The sequence below is a fragment of the Hemitrygon akajei genome, chromosome 3, assembly GCF_048418815.1.
Source record: "Hemitrygon akajei chromosome 3, sHemAka1.3, whole genome shotgun sequence".
Lineage (NCBI taxonomy): Eukaryota > Metazoa > Chordata > Chondrichthyes > Myliobatiformes > Dasyatidae > Hemitrygon > Hemitrygon akajei.
In genome coordinates this window covers 112,985,878-113,009,895 of record NC_133126.1, presented here as the reverse complement: position 1 = coordinate 113,009,895, position 24,018 = coordinate 112,985,878, and the positions used below count along the sequence as shown (strand labels likewise).

General features: G+C 43.3%; 1 protein-coding gene across 2 annotated transcripts; it reads left to right on the top strand.

The window, feature by feature from the left end:
- The first annotated feature begins 386 nt into the window (after window positions 1-386).
- Window positions 387-23,802, top strand: LOC140725303 (E3 ubiquitin-protein ligase TRIM11-like). 2 transcript variants are annotated; one of them, XM_073040606.1, is made up of 6 exons: window positions 388-1,266; window positions 1,358-1,453; window positions 5,612-5,845; window positions 9,626-9,648; window positions 11,991-12,121; window positions 22,252-23,802. In XM_073040606.1, the coding sequence occupies exons 1-6, from the start codon at window positions 556-558 to the stop codon at window positions 22,788-22,790; spliced, it is 1,734 nt and encodes a 577-aa protein (XP_072896707.1). In that variant the 5' UTR covers window positions 388-555; the 3' UTR covers window positions 22,791-23,802. The 2 variants fall into 2 exon arrangements, with proteins under 2 accessions (XP_072896708.1, XP_072896707.1); XM_073040607.1 differs by lacking the exon at window positions 5,612-5,845 and having other exon boundaries at window positions 387-1,266.
- The last annotated feature ends 216 nt before the right edge of the window (window positions 23,803-24,018 follow it).

Genomic DNA, 24,018 nt, shown 5'->3' with positions numbered 1-24,018 from the left:
GATATGTCTATCCATGGCCTCCCTCTACTGTCAAAATGAATCCAATCTCAGGTTGGAGGAACAACACCTTATATACCGGCTGGGTAGCCTCCAACCTGATGGCATGAACATTGACTTCTCTAACTTCCGTTAATGCCCCTCCTCCCCTTCTTACCCCATCCCTGACATATTTAGTTGTTCGCCTGTTCTCCATCTCCCTCTGGTGCTCCCCCCCCCCCCCCCTTCTCCTGAGGCTCCCGTCCCATGATCCTTTCCCTTCTCCAGCTCTGTATCACTTTCGCCAATCACCTTTCCAGCTCTCAGCTTCATCCCACCCCCTCCGGTCTACTCCTATCATTTCGCATTTCCCCCTCCGCCCTCTACTTTCAAATCTCTTACTATCTTTCCTTTCAGTGAGTCCTGACGAAGGGTCTCGGCCCGAAACGTCGACAGTGCTTCTCCTTATAGATGCTGCCTGGCTTGCTGCCTTCCACCAGCATTTTGTGTGTGTAGCCAGAGAGAGATATCTTTTCTCTCCCTCTCTAGTCTAAAGTCACTTTAATACAGTATTTATGAATGAAAACAACCAATGAGATTGACAGGCTGTGTGTGATTTACAGTTCAAATTGGAGCCGCTTGGTGCTGTCCCGGACTCTGCGGTCGGTGGACAGAGCTGTGCAACATCCTCTCTTTCCCCCCGTCTACTTCCGCCGCACTCCTGTCAACATGGCTGCTGCTCCCCAGCAGGAGCCCCTGGAGGAAGAATTAACCTGCACAGTTTGCTTGGAGGTTTTCACCGACCCTGTTATCCTCAGCTGCAGACACAGCTTCTGCCGAGCTTGCGTAGAGGAGGTGTGGAAGGAGCCTGATTCGGGCATTTACGCCTGTCCGCAGTGTCGAACAGGTTCCACGGTTCGGCCTGCCTTGGAGAAGAACTTCCAGCTGGCAAACATCGTGGAGAGGTACATGGCTCTGGAGATCTCCAAGGACGCTGTTCCCTGCAGTTACTGCACTAAGAAGAAGCGCTCCGCCGTGAAGAGCTGCCTTCGGTGTCAAGTGTCGATGTGCTCCACGCATCACGAGTTACATAGCAACGCGATGCTGAAGAGTCACCCTCTCACAGATCCCACGGCAGACACGGCGATGGAGAAATGCACCGTACACCAGAAGCCGCTGGAGATCTACTGCAAGGACGACTCCGTCTGTGTCTGCACTTTCTGCGCTCTGCTAGGAAACCACAAAGGTCATGAAGTCATCAGAATCAGCGAAGCAGTGAGCGAGCTGAGAGTACGTGTACGCGAGTGAAAGTGTACTGCTTATTACTTCAGTATTGTCTTTTACAAATTGGAATGACCGTGTTTCTGGTGTTCTCTGTTAGAATAATTTGGAAGAACAGCAGGAGAAGCTCCGGGTCAGTGCTGACACTTCACAGGCTACTTTGAAAGATCTTCAGAAAGAGAAGCAAGACGCCTTGGTGAGCAGATCGGTTGTGTTTGGGATATAAAATTAAATTTCAAACTTGCATGCTGTTGTCATCTGACGGAATCAGAAGGTTGTCAGTTTGAGCCTTTCTCTAGATCAGTGGTTCCCAACCTTTTTTTGGCCATGCCCCACCTAATCACCTCTAAAATCCTGATGCCCCCTGTGGTGATATATAATTCTTATTATTCAAAAAGTGAACTCCTATTCACCTGGAGGAAGCCTAAAAGACCATTAACTTGGTTTAAACAAGCTTCCAAAGAACATGGCATTCATGAAAGAGAAAAATAAAAGAACCAAAGGACTGTTAAAGTTCTGAGGAAGAAATTACTAAGAAATTGTAAAAAAAACATTAAGTGATATTAAAATAATAATAATAATAATAAATAAATAAAACAATGCCGATTTGTTTCTACAGCATACAAAGACAGATACACCGTTTAAAAGAGATGACGCAATGTACACACCTTCACACCACCAAGAACCGAAAGCTACTGCATAAAGCAGCATTGGCGCGACCTCGTACGAGTTTCTTACGCGTTTGGACTTGTTCATTCGTTCCTTCCTACATCAGTCAATTCATTAATTTAATTATGAAAGCCATTTGATGGTTGTAATGATGGTGATACACTATATATACAGTACATACGCAATTACACATGTACATACACACAAGTATTTTTATGTATGCATACTGTATATACACATATGTATTAACTTGCACACACACTCATACTCACACAGACTTACTAGAAAAAATTCACTGTTAATAACTCATTCTCGAATTGCCCCCCTTAAAAATCAAATTACCCCCCTGTGGGGCGTATGCCCCACGTTGGGAACCACTGCTCTAGATGCTCAAGACCATGATCTCAAAATGAAGTAAGACTCCCTATTCTCTTCCAGATGGATATAAATATTCCCACCACAGTTTAGAATCAGAATGTGACATGAAATGCAATACATAATCTAGCAGAGAGAAAAAGTAATAATAAATAAAATAAAACATAATAAATAAGTAAATCAGTTGCATATATTGAATAGATTTTTTAAAATGTGTAAAAACAGAAATACTGTATATTTAAAAAATGAGGTAGTGTCCAAAACTTCAATGTGCATTTAGGAATCAGATGGCAGAGGGGAAAAAGCTGTTCCCGAATCACCGAGTGTGTGCCTTCAGGCTTCTGTATCTTCTACCTGATGGTAACAGTGAGGAAAGGGCATGCCCTGGGTGCTGGAGGTCCTTAATAATGGACACTGCCTTTCTGAGACACCATTTCCTAAAGATTTCCTGGGTACTTTGTAGGCTGGTGCCCAAGATGGAGCTGACTAGATTTACAACCTTCTGCAGCTTCTTTCGGTCCTGTGCAGTAGCCCCTCCATACCAGACAGTGATGCAGCCTGTCAGAATGCTCTCCACAGTACAGCTGTAGAAGTTTTTGAGTGTATTTGTTGACATGCCAAATCTCTTCAGGTTCCTAATAAAGTACAGCTGCTGTCTTTATGACTACATCAATATGTTGGGACCAGGTTAGATCCTCAGAGATCTTGACACCCAGGAACTTGAAACTGCTCACTCTCTCCATTTCTGATCCCTCTATGAGGGTTGATATGTGTTTCTTCATCTTACCCTTCCTGAAGTCCACAATCAGCTCTTTCGTCTTACTGACATTGAGTGCAAGATTGTTGCTGCGGCACCATTCCACTAGTTGGTATATCTCACTCCTGTATGCTCTCTCGTCACCACCTGAGATTCTACCAACAATGGTTGTATCATCAGCAAATTTGTAAATGGTATTTGAACTATGCCTAGCCACACAGTCATGTGTATACAGAGAGTAGAGCAGTGCGCTAAGCACACACCCCTGAGGTGCACCAGTGTTGTCAGCGAGGAGGATATGTTATCACCAATCTGTACAGACTGTGGTCTTCTGGTTAGGAAGTCAAGGATCCAGTTGCAGAGGGAGGTAGAGGCCCAGGTTCTGCAACTTCTCAATCAGGATTGTGGGAATGATGATATTAAATACTGAGCTATAGTCAGTGAACAGCATCCTAACGTAGGTGTTTGTGTTGTCTAGGTGGTCTAAAGCCACATGAAGAGCCCTGGAGATTGCATCTACTGTTGACCTATTGTGACGATAGGGAAATTGCAATGGGTCCACGTCCTTGCTGAGGCAGGAGTTCAGTCTAGTTATAACTGACCTCTGAAAGCATTTCACCACTGTTGATGTGAGTGCTACCGGGTGATAGTCATTAAGACAGCCCACTTTATTCTTCTTTGGCACTGGTATAATTGTTGCCTTTTTGAAGCAAGTGGAAATTCCTGCCCGTAGCAGTGAGAGGTTGAAAAGATTTGTGAAGAATACTACACCATTTGAAATGTCAGCTGGCTTGGTGAGCTGTAACTCTGATTATCCAGCACACTCAGAAATTCGGTGAAGTCTGACTTGCAGATCTTCCAGATTTTTGGATGTAATTTCTATTAGTAATCCCAACACACTATAAGTTGACTTTTTTTAAGCTCGTACATTTTACTGTATTTGAATAAGTTTCCAGAGGATCGGGTAAATTTAAAGGTAACACAGGAGCCAGGGCTCCAGTGAGTGGAATGAGAGTGTGGGAACCAGTGCCTCAGTACATGAGAAGGGAGTGCTGCAAATATAACCTGATAAACCTGTGAGGCTGAGATGGGGTCCAGAGTTGACCCCCCCAGTGAACTATGCTGCTAATGAGAGAGAGAGAAGAAGAGGGGGGAGGCATCCCGTGCAGATGAGAGAGAGAGAGAGGGAGAGAAAGAGAGAGACATGATTTAGTATTATGGCTGCTTGGCTGATTGTTTACCTTTGCTCCAAGGACACTTTCTTTGCCTGCTTGCTAGGATTCTTGCTGAGACAGCAAGGCAGGACCAGGTGATGGATGGCCAGTGCCCTGCAAGGGGAGATAAAAAGCAGGTTTGCGAAGACACAAGCAAACACACCACGGGACACTGAAAGAGCGTTGTGCACCCACGTGAAGGTGGGGGTTTGAAGGATCGATTCGGGAAATCAATCAGTGGCTCACAGTGTGTGAAGGTGCGACTGGTGGGGACTTGTTTGTGTGTCCACCCTTGCCTGGGTGACCGGTCTACTACTGAAGAATGGTTGTACGGGGTCACAATCGGTGACCATAACAGGACAGGAAGACAACGGGAAGATTGACGGCAATGGCATCATCCCTCCCCCTCTCCAACGTTACACCAACAACTACCTTGACCTAAGCTGAACTCTTCACCATCATAAGACTATCCATTTACCCCTAGACTTTAAAAGAGCTTGGTTTTTGGTTCCTACTTCCACACGTCTGTATATATCATTGCTAACCTGTTTCATATATTTGCATTTTATAGTACTGTATTACTTAGTTTACTAATAAACACTATTAGTTACAGTAATACCAGACTCCAACGTGTATTCCATTTTTGCTGGTTCGGTAACCCGGTCACAGGGTACGTGACAAACCGAAATCCAAATCTTCAGGATTTCCAAATCAACAGAATAGAGATTGTCAGGGTGTATTATAATATCTGTGGAGAGGAAAGAAAATAGGTTGTTCATTTGAAAAGCTAACTTTCACTTGAACTGGTGAAACTTTGTTTCTCCACAGATGCTGCCTGATATGTTATTTACAACACTATGTGTGTTTTTCTACAGTTGTGTGCTTTATGATGATGGAATCTTTCTTCTGCATTTAATTCCACCATTTGGTTAGAATTAATGGAAAAGGTATTTATAGTGGGTTCTGGTAGTCTTGGGAAATTCAAAGGGCATTTGCTTCACTTTATTACTTCAGCCAGTTGATTCCTGGTATAGTGCAGTGAACAAGAGAACCGGTGTATGTACAGCAATAGTTCACAAACAGTAATGAGTTAATTACTGGATAATCTGCTTGGACATTGATTGAGAGAAATCTTGGCCAGATCATTAGAGCATTTGCTTTAATCTGTAGTAATGTGTCCCCCTATGAGAATATACCAGGACCAGTACAACATCCCCTCTCAACTAGGGGTGTAGGCCTACAGTTAACTCCCCCACTGGAGCCAGAAAGTTACCAATACCATAATGAACTGTGAGTATGGGATCTCGATTGTGCAATCACTCATATTTCCTTTATGAAGGAGTCCATGGAGAAGAAGAAAGCAGACATTGAGAAGAAGTACAAGGCACTCAGACAGCAGATTGAAGAAGAGGAGAGGGAAGCTTATGAACAGTTGAATAAGGAGCTGATTCGTGTAACGTCAGAGATTGATGGTAGGATCCTCGCTCTCCAGAATTTGATGAAAGAATTTGAAGAATCTATTGCCCAGCTCAAAGATCTTTCAAAGAAGAATGAAGACATCCTGTTTATTGAGGTAGTGGGAAAATACTTTACTGATTACAATTAAAGGGGACTAATTATGTTGGATTACTTTATTCCTCGTTAGCATATGTTTCCATTGTGTAGAATAGTGAATAGTTGTTGTAATGCTAGCCCGATTCTCTAAACCTTGTGTGTAATTTTTATCTTCCAATTAATGTGTAAACTTTTCCTTATTAATAGTGGTGATTGATAACCAATTTATTTGTCTCAGCACTCAAACAGTAGCCAGTTATGAGCTGAGGCAAGGTGAAGACAAAGTGACTGCAGATGCTGGAAGGACTCACTGGGACAATCAACATCTGTGGTGGCATGAGGTGTAAAGTGGAGATTTGGCATTAAAAGTGAGAGGGAACTAGAAGGACTGCCAGTATATCACAGTATGATGGGGGGGGGCGGAGAGGTAGGGGTGTTATTGGGACTGAGTCTGGTTGGTGATGGGTGGATTCAGAAGGGCAAGTGACAATGGGCAGATGAAGCTATCTTCCTCAGCCCACTGGCTTCTGTGCTGTCGAGCTGCCTATCTTCCTCAGCCCTCAGTGGCTTCTGTGCTGTCGAGCTGCCTATCTTCCTCAGCCCACTGGCTTCTGTGCTGTCGAGCTACCTATCTTCCTCAGCCCTCAGTGGCTTCTGTGCTGTCGAGCTGCCTATCTTCCTCAGCCCTCAGTGGCTTCTGTGCTGTTGAGCTGCCTATCTTCCTCAGCCCACTGGCTTCTGTGCTGTCGAGCTGCCTATCTTCCTCAGCCCTCAGTGGCTTCTGTGCTGTCGAGCTGCCTATCTTCCTCAGCCCTCAGTGGCTTCTGTGCTGTCAAGCTGCCTATCTTCCTCAGCCCACTGGCTTCTGTGCTGTCGAGCTGCCTATCTTCCTCAGCCCTCAGTGGCTTCTGTGCTGTCGAGCTGCCTATCTTCCTCAGCCCTCAGTGGCTTCTGTGCTGTCGAGCTGCCTATCTTCCTCAGCCCTCAGTGGCTTCTGTGCTGTTGAGCTGCCTATCTTCCTCAGCCCACTGGCTTCTGTGCTGTCGAGCTGCCTATCTTCCTCAGCCCTCAGTGGCTTCTGTGCTGTCGAGCTGCCTATCTTCCTCAGCCCTCAGTGGCTTCTGTGCTGTCGAGCTGCCTATCTTCCTCAGCCCACTGGCTTCTGTGCCGTCGAGCTGCCTATCTTCCTCAGCCCACTGGCTTCTGTGCCGTCGAGCTGCCTATCTTCCTCAGCCCTCAGTGGCTTCTGTGCCGTCGAGCTGCCTATCTTCCTCAGCCCTCAGTGGCTTCTGTGCCGTCGAGCTGCCTATCTTCCTCAGCCCTCAGTGGCTTCTGTGCCGTCGAGCTGCCTATCTTCCTCAGCCCACTGGCTTCTGTGCTGTCGAGCTGCCTATCTTCCTCAGCCCACTGGCTTCTGTGCTGTCGAGCTGCCTATCTTCCTCAGCCCACTGGCTTCTGTGCTGTCGAGCTGCCTATCTTCCTCAGCCCTCAGTGGCTTCTGTGCTGTCGAGCTGCCTATCTTCCTCAGCCCTCAGTGGCTTCTGTGCTGTCGAGCTGCCTATCTTCCTCAGCCCTCAGTGGCTTCTGTGCTGTCGAGCTGCCTATCTTCCTCAGCCCTCAGTGGCTTCTGTGCTGTCAAGCTGCCTATCTTCCTCAGCCCTCACTGGCTTCTGTGCTGTCTAGCTGCCTATCTTCCTCAGCCCACTGGCTTCTGTGCTGTCGAGCTGCCTATCTTCCTCAGCCCACTGGCTTCTGTGCCGTCGAGCTGCCTATCTTCCTCAGCCCACTGGCTTCTGTGCCGTCGAGCTGCCTATCTTCCTCAGCCCACTGGCTTCTGTGCCGTCGAGCTGCCTATCTTCCTCAGCCCTCAGTGGCTTCTGTGCCGTCGAGCTGCCTATCTTCCTCAGCCCTCAGTGGCTTCTGTGCCGTCGAGCTGCCTATCTTCCTCAGCCCACTGGCTTCTGTGCTGTCGAGCTGCCTATCTTCCTCAGCCCACTGGCTTCTGTGCTGTCGAGCTGCCTATCTTCCTCAGCCCACTGGCTTCTGTGCTGTCGAGCTGCCTATCTTCCTCAGCCCACTGGCTTCTGTGCCGTCGAGCTGCCTATCTTCCTCAGCCCACTGGCTTCTGTGCCGTCGAGCTACCTATCTTCCTCAGCCCACTGGCTTCTGTGCCGTCGAGCTGCCTATCTTCCTCAGCCCTCAGTGGCTTCTGTGCCGTCGAGCTGCCTATCTTCCTCAGCCCACTGGCTTCTGTGCCGTCGAGCTGCCTATCTTCCTCAGCCCTCAGTGGCTTCTGTGCCGTCGAGCTGCCTATCTTCCTCAGCCCTCAGTGGCTTCTGTGCCGTCGAGCTGCCTATCTTCCTCAGCCCACTGGCTTCTGTGCTGTCGAGCTGCCTATCTTCCTCAGCCCACTGGCTTCTGTGCTGTCGAGCTGCCTATCTTCCTCAGCCCACTGGCTTCTGTGCTGTCGAGCTGCCTATCTTCCTCAGCCCACTGGCTTCTGTGCCGTCGAGCTGCCTATCTTCCTCAGCCCACTGGCTTCTGTGCCGTCGAGCTGCCTATCTTCCTCAGCCCTCAGTGGCTTCTGTGCTGTCGAGCTGCCTATCTTCCTCAGCCCACTGGCTTCTGTGCCGTCGAGCTACCTATCTTCCTCAGCCCACTGGCTTCTGTGCTGTCGAGCTGCCTATCTTCCTCAGCCCACTGGCTTCTGCGCTGTTGAGCTGCCTATCTTCCTCAGCCCACTGGCTTCTGTGCTGTCGAGCTGCCTATCTTCCTCAGCCCACTGGCTTCTGCGCTGTTGAGCTGCCTGTCTACAGTTGGATCGTGGGTGGTTCCTTCCATTTAAGCAATAGGAAGCCTGGAGCTCAAATTTGCAGCTCCCCAAGCATATTGGATTTGGGATATAGGCTTACTATTGTCAACATGTACTGAGGTGCAGTTAGGAACTTTGTTTTGCATGCCATCTGTACAGATCATTTCATCACATCACTACATCACGGTCGTACAATGGAAAAGCAATAACAAATGCAGATATAGTGTTACAGTTACATTGATCTCTTCTTCCTTTTAAATAGTCTGAGGAACAACATGTATTTGAACCCATGGTGGCTGTTTTGAAATCAAAACTGCGGCTTCATCACTGCCACAATAAATCTGTTTTGTTTTCTTTTCCAAGTCATTTCCTATACACTATGGAATCCTGTTCATACTCTACCACCACCCCCTCTGTCTATCTCATTGCATTATGCTTAAAATCTCTGTACATCCTGTTTACAGACAACTCTCAAAGGAGGAGCTTAGTGTTATAGTTTAAAATACCTTTCTTTATCACTTTACTTCCTTAATAATGCCCTCTCCATCCCACTGCCATTAATGTTTGACATTCCTTTGAAGCACTTTGGCACCTTCTTTACGCTAAAGTATGTCATGGGTAAATGTGTGGTGACTGACACTGTATATACTGTTTAAGCACTGATTGCCACACTTTAGTATGACTTTCCCTTTACATATTCTATTTGACTTGCATCTATTTGGTGCACTCACCGCCATGGCCTAGTCAGAGAACACCACTTTGATGGGCAGCATGATAGAGCAGTGATTAGCATAACACTCTTGCACTGCCAGTGACCCTGACTTAATTCTGTAAGTAGTTCGTACCCTGTGGCATCGTGGCTTTCCTCCGGATGTTCCAGTTTCCTCACACCTTCCAAAGACGTTAATTTGTTAATTGGGACAGAAGGGCCTGTTACTGTGTTGTATCTTCAAATAATATAAAAACGTTATCTCTTTCTTGTTTCAGGAATTTAACTCTGTTGCTAAACGGTAAGTACAAATTAGTTTCATAATATTCAGTAACTCGATACTTATCACTAATTAATCTGCTATTTTGTGCAGGAATGTAGCGTTTGATCCTGTGAAGTGTATCTCAGGTGCTTATGACATGAATTTTATCCTGTCCTGTTTATTACTTATTGTAATGCCTGCACTGTTTTTGTGCTCATTATGCAGTCCAGTGTAGGTCTGTAGTCTAGTGTAGTTTTCTCTGTGTTTTTTTTTATGTAGTTCAGTCTAGTTTTTTGTACTGTGTCATGTAACACCATGGTCCTGAAAAATGTTGTCTCATTTTTCCTATGCACTGTACCAGCAGTTATGGTCGAAATGACAATAAAAGTTGACTTGACTTGAATTTAATGCCCCTTAGCGGTTGTGGCAACTGACTTAGAGTTGACCAATTGTAAACCGCAGTTCATTGCCATAAAGTCATCCTGTGTATAAATGCCTTTCTGTCAATGTTCTAGCAGCTTGATGAGATCGCTCTGCAAAGCTCGCGTTGTCTGGTTGTTTGTGGTGTTTATATTTTGTAATGAACTGTGTTTTGAATGTGCTGTAGTAACAGGTAAAGGAGGTGACAGGAATTTGCTTAGTTCTCTACTGGTATCACTGTGTAATGGTGGGTGCAAAATAATATGTTTGATTCTCACCCATCTGACACCTTAAATATTCTTTCCTTTCACTACCTGCAATGGCTGCAGTAGATGCCATGTACAAAATGCACAGCAGATGCTCTCCTAGACTGCGCTGACAACCTCTTCACAAACCCATGGCTTCTAACACCAAGGGCCGCATGCCAGCAGGTTTCCCTCCAAGTCACAAACCAACCATACTTAAAATTGTATTGAATATCAAAAAATTAACGAATGCTGGATATATGAAATGAAAGCAGGAAATGTCAGAAAAGCTCTGTACGTCAGTCAGCATCCGTGCAAGGAGAAGTTACAGTAAAATTAATGATAAATGTTAATCTGTTAAACTGCATTTGCTGTCTCTTTCTATAGATGTGCCTGACTTGCTGAGTTTTCCAAATGTTTTCTGTCTCCATTTTGGAAATGTTTTACTGTTCCTTCAACATCTTATTCCTGGAACTCATTCATGGGAACACCTTAGTAGTTTGAGAAGCAGACTTCACCACTGACTTTTCAAGGGCATTTAGGGAGGGGTAATAGATGCCTGCCTTGGCAGAGCTGTCCACCGGTGGTATAGTGATATCTGCACCTGGACTTCAGAACAAGAGTCCTGGGTTCGAATCCAGCCAGCTGCTTGCATGCTTTCCATCTGTGCTGGGTCGAGTGTCAGCTAACAACTTGGCCTCATAAAAAAGACTAACGCTAAAGAAACAGAAAGGTTGCCGCCCAATGCATCAAACTAGGTGTGGAGGGGAATTTAGCAGAGCTGTCCAAATCTTCGGGATTAATTATAAGCATTTGAAAGGCTGTAGTGTTCTTTGAGTTCCAGAGGCTGGCTTCACATTTTATATTCTAGGTGTTGATCCTTCTGTCTACAATACAAGGTTTGACATTTGTGTTCTGCTGCCTGTAACATAAGCAAAATGTAAGGTACTCATTCCTTATCCTAATGACTGATCCAGGCACAGCCATCTTTACCAAACAATAGTATTATGAAGCAGCATGGCATAGACGTAGACGTTATGCCAATCAGTCTCACAAACATTAAAATAGATACCCCAAGTTTAGTAAGAGAAATAGAATTATGTTTTTGGCTAACAATACAAAATATTGTTCACTTAAGATCTTGACAGACTCCTTTTCAAAAACAGTGAGGTATGCTGCTTGTCACTGATGGGATTCAAGTGAAGCTAAGACTAGTTGAGATAGATTTGAGAAATTTGAGTGTCCAATTTGCCAAAATACGTAACATTTTCTGGGATTAGTTCTGCATAGGAACCTCCTCAGTTTTTACGGAGATACAAGATCCTGCAGATGGTGGAGCCTGGAGCAAAACACCAAATACTGGATGAACTGAGCAGGTCAGGCAGCATCTGTAGAGGGAGATGGGCAGTCAATGCTTTGAGTTTGGACTGCTGAGTTCTACCAGTATAGCTGAAGGGTCTTGACCCAAAATGCTCATTGTTTAGATGCTGCCTGACTCACTGAGTCCCTCCTGGAGTTTGTTTTGTCCTTGGGATTTTATAACCAGCTTCAGATTGACAAATAATATTGTTGTGGCTTTATGGAAATGTTTGTTTTTTTCTGAAATTGAGACAATTTTTAAATAAATCTTTGCATAGTGACACTCCGCCCACAATATTTGACTTGTTTTATCATTACAGCCACACTTCATGCCGTTTTTGCAACATTTATTTTCAGGTTCAAGGATGTTTCGCTGCCATTTATACCCACAGCTTATACATCAGGTGAGATGCAAATAATGGACCCAAAACCATGTCCAGATGAGGGACCTGAAGAGGTGAAGGACAGAGAAATGATGATCAAGCTGTGTAAGTACTCTACAAAAATCATTTATTTAAGCATCTTGCTGCAGGACATCATCTAATTGATAAACTTTGCTTCCATTTGTCATAAATTTTGATTGCACTTCTTTGCCAATTTTGTCCATTTCCATTCAGATTTGCTGCTCCACAGTAGTAGAGCAGAAGGCAGCCACTGGAGACTTCTGCATTTTGCTCCAGTTTACTTAATTTCTGTATGATGATAATGCAGAGTCATGTAGCATTGAAACAGGATTTTTGCTGGGCAAGATAACACATAGGGGCAGAATTAGGCCCATCAATAGGTGAAGACAGGGGACTTCCGGTAAGATAGCGACTGTTTAGCTGCTCCGAACTTTTGTTCCGTTACTGTCGCTATCTTTGCACTAAATGTCTCCATTTTTTAAACCTTAGTTAGGAATTTTTTCGGTATCTCTTACTTTCCTGTGAACATATCTAACTTACAATGTCTAGTAAGAGTTCTAAATCCGGGAGAAAGGAGGCTATCGCTCCCTCGGACGAGACTTTGGTTGCGCTCGGAAAGCTCCGAGACGAAATTTTAAAGGAATTTAAAACCGCTTTCAAACAGTTGGAAGTCAAACTGGATCGGATCAACGATAAAGTGGACAAGCATGCTGAACACTTATCTCACATCGATTCGACTTCTGAAGATTTAAAAAGTCGTGTTCGATACTTGGAGACTCTCTGTTCCAGCTTAGAGGAAAAATCTAACAAACTCCTTTCCAAAGTGGTGGATCTCGAAAATCGCAGCAGACACTGCAATCTTAGAATTCTTGGATTGCCAGAGGCGACCGAACAGGGACCAACCGTGAAGTTTTTCGCCGAGTTTCTCTGTGAGATATTCGGGAAAGATTTGCTTCCGAACCCGCCCAAGCTCGAATGGGCACACAGAGTCTATGTTTCCCCCGGAATTCTGGGCTCCAGTCCGCGACCAGTAATCTTGTGCTTCCATCAATACCAGGTAAAACACAGTCTGATTGTGGAGGCACGTCGCAGGGGGTCTCTTCCTTTCCAGGATACAACCATTCGCTTTGTGGAAGATTTTGCACCCCAGACCTTAAAGATGCGCGCTGAGTTTAAAGGCGTAATGAAAGTGCTGTTTGATCGTGGTTTTAAACCCTCCCTTCGCAACCCTGCTGATCTATGAATCAAGCTTAATACTGGAGAGTACAAGTGGCTCAGGTCGGTGAAGGAAGCTGAAGCATTTGTGGCAAGTCTTCCGGCTATCCAGTCATCTTCGGAATCTGATCGGACCTCCTAAAATGGTGGATAAGTACTCCTCGTAGTAAAATTACTTTTTCTGGACTCAGACTTCACTTGAATCACTCAGACATTATTCATTGAAACTCTCAAGGGCTGTTGACAATCTCTCCCGGGATTTGGTGTGTGTGTAATCTATTTTTACTCTTGTATAACCTTATCTACAGAGTTTTACAACTGACTCTAACTTGTTTTGGAGGTTCGAAGTCTTTAGTGAAGGCCTCCCTGTTTGTTGGTTCACAGTTTAATTGCTGATTTATTTTTCCTTTTTTAAATATTTATTTATTTTATCTTTTTTTCCTTTCTTCACCCCTTTTTTCTAATCTCTGAATTTTTTTCTCTCCTCTGTAAATGGTTGATAAATACTCGTCTTGAATTTATAATTTTCCCCTTCCTCTCTTTTTTTTACCTTTTTTTTCCCTTTCTCTTACTTTATTCTTCTATAATTTTTCGCGGGTAGGTTAGTTTTGGTTTTCTTCCGATTTTCTCTGTATTAAGTTTTATATTTCTGCAGAAGGTGTTCTAATCTGTAGTTATGTTTTCTAGTGCATAAACTAGTTACTATTTGCTATAGTATTTATACAGAACTGTTGTCAATGACACAGATCTGGAAGTTGTATTTGGGTTAATTTTTTTGGTAGAGCTAGCTACTTGTTTTGGTAGCCGTCTAGTTTTGGGTTGTGTGAGTGGGGTGGATTTTCCAGTTCCAACATCACTCACTGTATTTATTATTTCTCTTTATTGCTCAGGACATGTATATGTTTTGATTTTACGAATCTATGTTTACATCTCTGCTCCCAGACTGCTATTGTACTGCTTGACTTTTTATATGCCTGCTGCCTTTTATGCATTAGTAATTGATAATGGCTAGGGCACTTAAATTCGTGAGCTGGAATGTAAAGGGATTGAATCACCCTGTTAAAAGGAGGAAGGTATTCTCACATATCAAACAACTCAAAGCTGACATTGCTTTCCTTCAAGAAACTCATATTCGTTGTTTTGATAACTCCCAGCTTCTGTCAAAGTGGGCGGGTCAGCATTTTCATTCATCCTTTGTCGCTAAAGCTAGGGGAGTCTCCATTCTTATTAACTCAAATATTCCTTTTGAACTCCATAATAAAATATCTGATACAAATGGCCATTTTATTATTGTTTCTGGTAAACTATATAACACTAAAGTTGCACTAGCAAACCTGTATGCTCCCAACTTTGATGATGTTAACTTTTTTGAACGGTTTTTTTCCTCACTACCAGACTTAAACTCATACTCTCTTATACTGGGTGGTGACTTCAACTGTTGGTTGGATCCTAAACTGGATCAATCGTCCTCTGTTACCAGATCACCTACTAAATCTGCCTTGGCTATCCAATCGTTTCTCTCTAATTTTGGTATCTCTGATATATGGCGTTTCCTCCATCCTACGGAGAGAGATTATTCTTTTTTCTCACATGTTCACCATACCTTCACTAGAATTGACTATTTCTTACTCGATAACCAACTTATCCCATTTGCCCACTCTTGTGACTATCAGAGTATACTGATTTCTGACCATGCCCCAATTACCCTCTCTCTGAACTTTCCTGGTCTCCCTCAGAGGAATAAACACTGGCGGTTTGATTCAACTTTATTATCGGATGATGATTTTGTAAAATTTATTAAGGATCAGATAACCTTTTATTTTAACATTAATACATCACCTGAAGTGCCATCCCAGATTGTCTGGGATGCCATGAAAGCATATCTGAGGGGTCAAATAATCTCTTACACAGCAAATCTCAACAGAAGATCCTGTGCAGATCGATCAGACCTCATTAACCAGATTAAAGATTTGGATCAAATATATGCCCAAACTAAGTACCCTGAATTATACAAGAAGCGCGTTGAACTCCAAACTAAATTTAACCTTCTGTCCACTCAACCTGTCGAACGCCAACTTCTCGAAAGCAAGAGTCGCTTTTACATTCATGGGGATAAGTCTGGTAAATTCCTAGCCAATCAGCTGAGGCGCTCCAAAGCCAAACAACATATTACAAAGATCCGGAAGGAGAACGGAGACTTTACATCATATCATTTAGAAATTAATGACGCATTTAAAATTTTTTATTCTCGGCTTTATTCCTCTGAATCTCTGAATGACAATATCTCTGATGATCAATTTTTACAGAATCTGAATATCCCCTCACTCTCATCTGATTTCAAAGCCAAACTTAATGCGCCTATATCATCAGAAGAAATATATTTTGCAATTTCTGCACTGTCCTCAGGGAAATCTCCTGGACCCGATGGGTTCCCTGTAGAATTTTATAAATCATTTTCCTCACTTCTTTCTCCTCAGTTACTTTCAGTATTATCTGACTCGTTTAGTTACGGCAAATTGCCACCCTCTTTCAATGAGGCATCTATTATTCTTCTTTTAAAAAAGGGCAAAGACCCAACAGAGTGTTCCTCGTACAGGCCGATCTCTCTGCTCAATGTTGATGTAAAGATCTTAGCTAAAGTGTTGGCTCATAGATTAGAAACCGTTATTCCCTCCATTATCTCTGATGACCAAACAGGCTTTATTAAAAACTGTCTCCCTTTTTTTAACATTCGGCATCGATTTAATATTTTATACTCAGCTCCAACTGGGACTCCTGAATGTGTTATTTCCCTCAATGCGGAGAAAGCATTTGATCGTGTAGAGTGGAACTACCTTTTTACAGTCTTAGAAAAATTTGACCTCGGCCAAAGTTTCATCTCTTGGATCCAATTGCTGTACCTGTGTCCTACTGCTTCTGTTTTAACTAATTTTCAGAAATCCCAAGTATTTAATCTCAAACGTGACACCCGTCAGGGATGCCCCTTAAGTCCCTTTCTCTTTGATTTGGCCATAGAACCTCTGGCGATAGCATTTCGAAACTGTCCTGAATTGACCGGGATTTGGAGAGGGGGTGTTGAGCATAAAGTTTCTCTCTATGCTGATGACTTATTACTCTTTCTCTCAAATCCATCTACATCCTTACCTCTAATGTTTTCACTTCTTGACCAGTTTAGCCAGATCTCTGGCTATAAACTTAATTTACATAAGAGTGAACTTTTCCCAATTAATAAAGAAGCACAAGAACTAACATTTCGTGATCTCCCTTTTAAAGTAGTCCATAATCAATTTACTTATCTTGGAATTACAGTCACAAGGAAGTTTAAAGATCTCTTTCGTGAAAACTTTGTCAACCTTTGTCAATGCTATAAAACAGAGTCTGGTACAATGGTCACCTCTATCTATGTCTTTGGTAGGTCGTATTAATGTTGTTAAAATGTATGTTCTCCCCAAATTTTTATACTTATTTCAATCTATCCCAATTTTTATTCCTAAATCTTTTTTTGATTCCTTAGACTCTATTATTTTGTCATATCTGTGGCAGAATAAGCATTCTAGAATTAATAAAATCCACCTCCAAAAATCTAAAAAAGAGGGTGGCATGGCTTTTCCTAACTTTCGCTTATATTATTAGGCAGCTAATATACGTTGTGCTACCTTCTGGTCTTTCTTCCACGGCCAACCCGAGTGCCCTAACTGGGTGGCAATGGAGTTGAGCTCCACTAAAGAATTATCTATATCTGCACTTCTTGGCTCTGCACTCCCCAGCAGTCTGCCCAGATCAATAGCTAATCCTCTTGTTAGACACACTTTGCGTATATGGGCTCAGTTTAGGAAATGCTATGGTTTCCAGGGGCTTTCCGTTTCTAGCCCTGTCGCACATAATCACCTTTTTTTATGGATTCAGCATTCCATGTTTGGTATAGGAAGGGCATTAGACATTTTGAAGATCTTTTCATTGATAATCGCTTCGCTTCTTTTCAGCAGCTCTCTGTTAAGTTCAACCTGCCTAACGCGCATTTTTTCAGATATCTCCAAATCCGACACTTTATTGCTCCTTTAATTCCTAACTTTCCTGAAATGCCTGCGAAAAATGCTATGGACCTATTTCTTTCCATTAATCCACTAGATAAAGGTTTAATATCAATTATCCGAGATAAACTAGCAGCCTTACGACAGGCCCCTGTGGATAAAATTAAAATGGCCTGGGAGCAGGATTTAAATATCTCCTTATCCGAGGAGAGCTGGGACTCAGTTCTCAAATCGGTTAACTCAACCTCTCTTTGTGCTCGCCATTGCCTTTTACAGTTTAAGATTGTTCACAGAGCCCATATGTCTAAATCTAAACTATCCCGATTCTACCCTGGCATTAGCCCGCTCTGTGATAAATGCAAGAGGGGCGTGGCCTCTCTCATCCACATGTACTGGTTCTGTCCTAGCTTGGAGAAATTCTGGAAAGATGTCTTCACTACATTATCGTGTATTCTGAATCAACACCTAGAACCAAACCCCTTAATTGCTCTGTTCGGTTTTTGGGGCGAGACAGATTTATGTCTGGGTCCGACCAAATGCCGAATACTATCCTTTGCCTCTCTCCTGGCTAGACGCTTGATCCTCCTCAGATGGAGAGATGTTGCCCCGCCCACTCATGTGCAATGGCTTAACGACATTATGGCCTGCTTGGACCTCGAAAAAATTTACTATTCAGTTCTTAATTCGGATCTAAAGTTCCATAAGGTCTGGGGACCTTTTATCGAGTACTTTCATAACCTTCCTCCTGACTAGGGTTTTTTTTTCTTCTTTTTTTTTCCCTTGCTTTCAGCTCCCTTTTTTTTTCTGGTAGTAGGCATTATTATCCTCTGTTGCTAAGTGTATTCACAGTCTGGGAGTTTGACTGTCCTGACCTATACTCTTTATACTGTGTTGTGGTCGGTCTGGAGTTGTTTTTTATCTCGTGTTGTGGGGCTTGGGGAGGACACTAAGCTTACTTGTCTTTAATTTAGGTGCTTTTTTGTTAAATTCTCTTCTTTTGTAGCATATTGTTATTGTATGCTTAATTTTGCACTGTATTAATGTTCCTCATTGGGATTTGGGGTTTTTAATTTGTAAAATGTTTTGAAAAACTAATAAAAAAATGTTTAAAAAAAAAATAGGTGAAGACAGGGAAGCTCATGATGACTTAATCTGTGGGAAGTGCACTCAGTTGAAACTGCTGACAGACCAGATCAAAGGCATGGAAGAGTAGTGGAATATACTCGGGGTCATTCAAGACACTGAGCTTATCATAGATGAGAGTTTTAGTGAGGTGGTCACACCTAAGGTGCAGGCAACAGATCACCATCAATCTGTAACCTGCATCTGAGGAATGTCGGCAGGCAGTGCAAGGTTCCTCAGTGGCTATTCTGCTCAATAGAATGTATTGTTGGGAGGTGGAGGAAATGATCGTTCAGAGTCCAGCAGCTCTAGCCAGGTCAGACTTGACAGTGGTGGTGGGGGGGGGGGGGGGGGGGAGGTTGCGGCAGCGATCGAGACTCCAGGATGGTGTGATGCTGCCTTGGTGCCAGCGTCAAGGCAAACACGTTCTGAGAGCAGCCGAAAGTTGTGGTCAGTATACTTAGGCAGGAGCAGGAATGAGGTCCTGTAGCTTGATAAGTTAAAGAACAGGACTCCCAGGGTTGTAACCTCAGGATTACTACCTGTGCCACATAATGATGAGGTGAGAAATACTGTAGATACATAGTGCAGTTCAATACATGGCTGAGGGTCTGGTGCAAGAGGGAGGATTTGTTGGGCTTTCTTCCAGGGTAGCAGAAAACTGTGCCAACAAGATGCTCTACAGCTGAACTGGAGGGAAACCTATATTCCCACTGAGAGGTTTGCTAGTGCTACCTGAGAGGGCTCAAAATAGAGTGGTGGGGGATGGGAATCGCAGCAGCAGGTAGTAGCATTAAGGGCAAGAACGATGATGTGACAAGGAAGACTGGAGAAGGACAGTAAGGGACTCGATGGGACTGGGGAACTAAAATGTGTTTGTTTCAACGAAGGAGTAAATTGGGTAAGGGGGATAAATTTGGTTCAGTGCATGGAATTACGATGTTGTTGCCATTACAGAAACCTGGTTGTGTGAGGGACAGGACAGGCAGCTCACTGTTCCTGGGTTTCCTTGTTTTAGACGTGATAGAACGTGGAGTAAAAAATGGAGGGGTTGACTACTGATAAGGAACAATGTCACAGCAGTACTAAGGGAAGACATACTGGAGAACTCGTCCACAGGCAATTTGGGTGAAGCTTAGAAATAGTATAGGGGCAATAATACTGATGTGTTGAAAAAGGCTTCCCCTGTGGCCATGGAGAAGTGGAGGAGCAAATATTTCCCATATCTGTTTTCTATACTCCTATTGTAGGGGACCGTAGGACCAGAGAGCACAGCCTCAGAATAAAAGGATGTCCCTTTAGGACAGAGATGAAGGGGAATTTCTTTAGCCAGAGAGTGGTGAATCTGTACAATTTCATTGCCACAGACGGCTGTGGAGGCCAAGTCATTGGGTATATTTAAAGTGGAGGTTCATAGATTCTTAATCAGTAAGGGCATCAAGGGTATGGGATGGACACAGACTCCATGTCGACAGCACTAGAAGTCGGGATTGAACGCTGGTCACTGGAGATGTACAGCTCCACTGGCTGTACCGTTGTGCTGCCCTGTCCCTGGTACCCATGGAGAAGTGGACTAGGAACAGCAACTTGTACATAAATCAGTGTCTGAGTAGTGGGAGGCATTAAAGAACGATACTGAAGGTGTTAAGAGTAAGCATGTTTCCACAAAGGAGGAGGGTCAGAGCTCTGATGCATAGAGAAAGAGGCAGCGAAAGGAAGTGCATGTCAGACAGAAGGCCTGGATTAACATCGAAAGCATGAGTGCAGTGAAAAGGAGAATGCAGAACGCAAACCGAGAACATGACCAACATACTAGTCAGTAACATTTCATAAAATGAAAGCAATTTAGAAGTATATTAAAGAGCAAGAAGACAACTAAGGAAAAAATGGACCAAAAAGGTAACCAGATTGTGAAGTCAGAGGATGTGGGTAAGATTCTCAATGAATATGTTGGGCCTGTTTTTGACAAGAGAATGGGATGATAGCAGTGTTGTATAAGATGAATGGCTAAACTAAAGTGGGAACCCAAAGGCGGTAGAGAAGGAAATTGTAGAGGCTCTGACAACAATTCTTCAGTTCCTTCCGACTAGAGGAATGGTACTAGAGTACTGGATGACTGCAAATGCTGCAAAAGACAGGTGGAGATTACAGGCCAGTTAGTTTAACTTTTAGTAACTGTTACGTACCCTGTAACGGGTTAAAAAGGACCCGCAGAAATGGACACACCTGGAGTCAGTCTTCCATTATAATCACTATTTTATTAGTAACTACGTGATAAAGTAATATAAAACAAGATAAGGCAAACAGGTTAGCAGAGTATATGCTTATTTAAGTGAGTAAATAAAGTTCTGAAGCTTCTCCCAGCTCAGGTGATTGGATGATGCAGTCTTAGTGGTATGGTAAGTAGTCAGTTCAGTTCTGGAATTTGAATTGAGTAGAGTTGGAGAGAGAGAGGGAGTTGTTTTGTCTTCCTAGTACCAATGCCATCCTCCTGCTCCTGAAACTTAAAGTAACCGACTTATGACCACAAAAAGAGGATGCCATTTTCATGTGGTACCACTATCAACCCAGGCAAGGATTAAACACACCGATAGCTTTCCACTGGTCGTCCCTTTGTCCACACTGTGAGCAAAAACCCCACCTTTGTCGTGGGCACACAAAGCTCAGCCAGCGTCTTTCTTGGTGTCTGGTGTGTCTAATTACAAAGCCAGCTGACCTTGTATATATGCCACAAGTGATGAACACCAGCTGTCCATTATATGGTTCCGCCTTTCAGTTTCCAAGGCAACTCACAGACTTTTTGTTGCTCTCTCTCCCTGAAATAGCTCACACGCTGTCCACTCCCTCTCTCTCTTTTTAAAGGAACAGTCCACTTTGGATAATCCTTCAGATCTTGTCACATGACCAAATTATTATAATCCATGGTGACTTAGTGACACTTGTTGGCACTAAACTAGGTGGGATTGTGAATTGTGAGGAGGATACAGAGAGGCTTTGAGTTGAGCCAGTGTGTAGGTATATGCTAGCCGCAATACAAGGGAGATTAAAGGAAAGGCAGGCTATCATTTAAATGGTGATAAATTGGAAAACGTTGATGTTCAACAGGATTTGGCTGTCCTATAAGCCCTTCACTGAAGGCCAACATGCAGATGCAGCAAGTGGACAAGACAAATGGTGTGCAACGTACACAAAGTGTTGGAGGAACTCAACAAAGTCAGGCAGCATAGATGGTGCCTGTTTGTTGTGTTCCTCCAGCATTTCGTGCATGTTGCTCAAGATTTCCAGCATTTCCAGAACTCCTTCACCGAGTACAGGAACCAGGATGTCTGGCTCTATTATATGAAGTCTTAATGAGATGATACAAGATATTGTGTACAATTTTCAGCAAAGGATGTAATTGCCATTGAACAAGTGCAGCAAGATTCATCAGATTAGCTGTTGGAAAGGTAGGATCTTTTGAGGACAGTTTGGGCTAACTAGCTATGTATTTGTCAGCGTTGAGGAAAAAAAAAGGATCTGCAGAATTCTGACAGGGCAGAAACTAGAGGGCACAGGTTTAAGGTAAGAGAGGTCATGTATAAAGGGGACAAGGGGCAGCATTTTCACACAGTGGGTGGTGGGTAATGGGAAACAAGCTGCCAGAAGAAGTGGCGGAGATGGGTACAATTACAATATTTGGACAGGTGCATGGGTAGGAAAGGTTTAGAGGGATCTGTCCCAAACACAAACAAATGGAACTAGCTTTGGCAGGCAGTTTGGTCGGCATGGAGAAGTTTGGCTGAAGGGTCTAATTTCATGCTATACAACTCTATTGAGGATGATGCTAACTTCTCCTTTCATTCATAGATGGACAAACACCAACTCTGGATCCAGACACAGCCAATCCCTACCTTGTCCTAACAGACAATAACAGAACAGTGTCTGCGTCGAGCCAGATACAGTTGCTTCAGAGAAGTGCACAAAGATTTGATCGATGGCCTCAAGTGCTTGGTACTGAGTGTGTGAGCTGTGGCCGATCCTATTGGGAGGTAGAGATCAGGGAGGGAGGTGGAGCCTGGAGCGTTGGAGTTTGCTACACAAGCATTAACAGAAACGGGGAGGGAAATAATTGCCTACTGGGATTTAACAACAAATCCTGGTGCATCCATTCTGGGCCATATGTTCTTTCAAGCCTACACAATGGGAAAAGGATTGCAGAGTTTCCTGGAAAACCCTCCACAGTGGGAGTTTTTGTGGATTTTGAAGATGGAGTTATCTCCTTTTACAGTGTGTTGGGCAGTAAAATAACCTTGCTGTACACCTTCCACGGAACATTCTCTGAACCTCTCTGCCCAGCACTGCGGCTTCGAACTGGTGTCACTCTGTCCTTGTCCGCCCTGAAGTAATTTGTGTCAGGGCTACTGTGTAACTTAAATGTACTGTATATCCCACCATATCATTACTTTCTCCAAAAAAAAATCTGCAAAACACCAAGTTTCATCTCAAAGATCCAAACCTTCTGACCTTGTAGCTTTCTCTGTCTGGGACACAGACCATTACAGCCAGGTGCAGCTTGAAGAACTAGTCAACACAAGAGCTTTGGGTCTTTGAAATCCATCTGTACTCTTGAGCTGTATTTCAGTCAGTGCTTTTAGAAGTCAATTTCTTGTGGAAGGATCTTCATTCTCATCACCATGGTTTCACCAAGCTGTACTTTTCAACTGAAACATTTGCACTACACAATTGGTCCCATTCTTGTTGGCTGCCTCTGCTTGTTAAGATCTAAAGTTGAACTGTGTGTAGCTGAAGAAGTTTTTCCAGTTTCAATACTTCTCTGTGATACCCTTATCTGTTGGTTGAGCAGGTTGAAATACAGTATAATTGTATCTTTGAAGGGGAGGCCTGAGTGTGGTGGTTAGTTCCAGTGATATGTGGCCTGTCTTTGTTAAAGAAACAGGTTAGTATCTAAGAAATGTCTTCATTTGGTTTGTATCTCAGTATTTCACTTCATATTTTGCATTGTATGTTATTTGTCAAGCAAATTAAATGATTCACTTGCTATTGTTCGTAGATTGCAGGCAGGCAGGGGAATGAGACAGGATCCTCTTCAGTATCTGGAACAATCACATTTATTCTGTCTGTCCCATTTATTAGTCATTTTAAAAGGAAAGTAATTAATCAGATATGTTGTTATGGTCAGTTATTTGCTGGTTACTTTCGCTTCTGTATGATTTCTTTGAAATTTGATTAGTGCTTTCACCCCAGTCGAGATGGCTAAATTTCATTGCATATTTGTGTGTTATCTCAAATACAAAATAATCACAGAAAAGGCGGCTACACCATAGGCTGCATCTATAAAGGAATATTTCAGATCATATTAAATTTGTTTATTAAAACTTTTTTCTAGAATAAAAGTAATTTTGCTTTCATTTGTGAATGACAAAGTGAATTTCCTGTCTTGCTGATGACTCCTGTCCTTTCTATAACAGCAGATGTAAACACACCAACAGACACAATGTAAAGACATTTGTATGGGAGTCTCATTACTCTGAAATAATCTTCTCATGAGGAACGTGGCTTCACATTTAGAGTGATTACTATTTATTTCTTGAATGTATTGATTGTGAATTATGA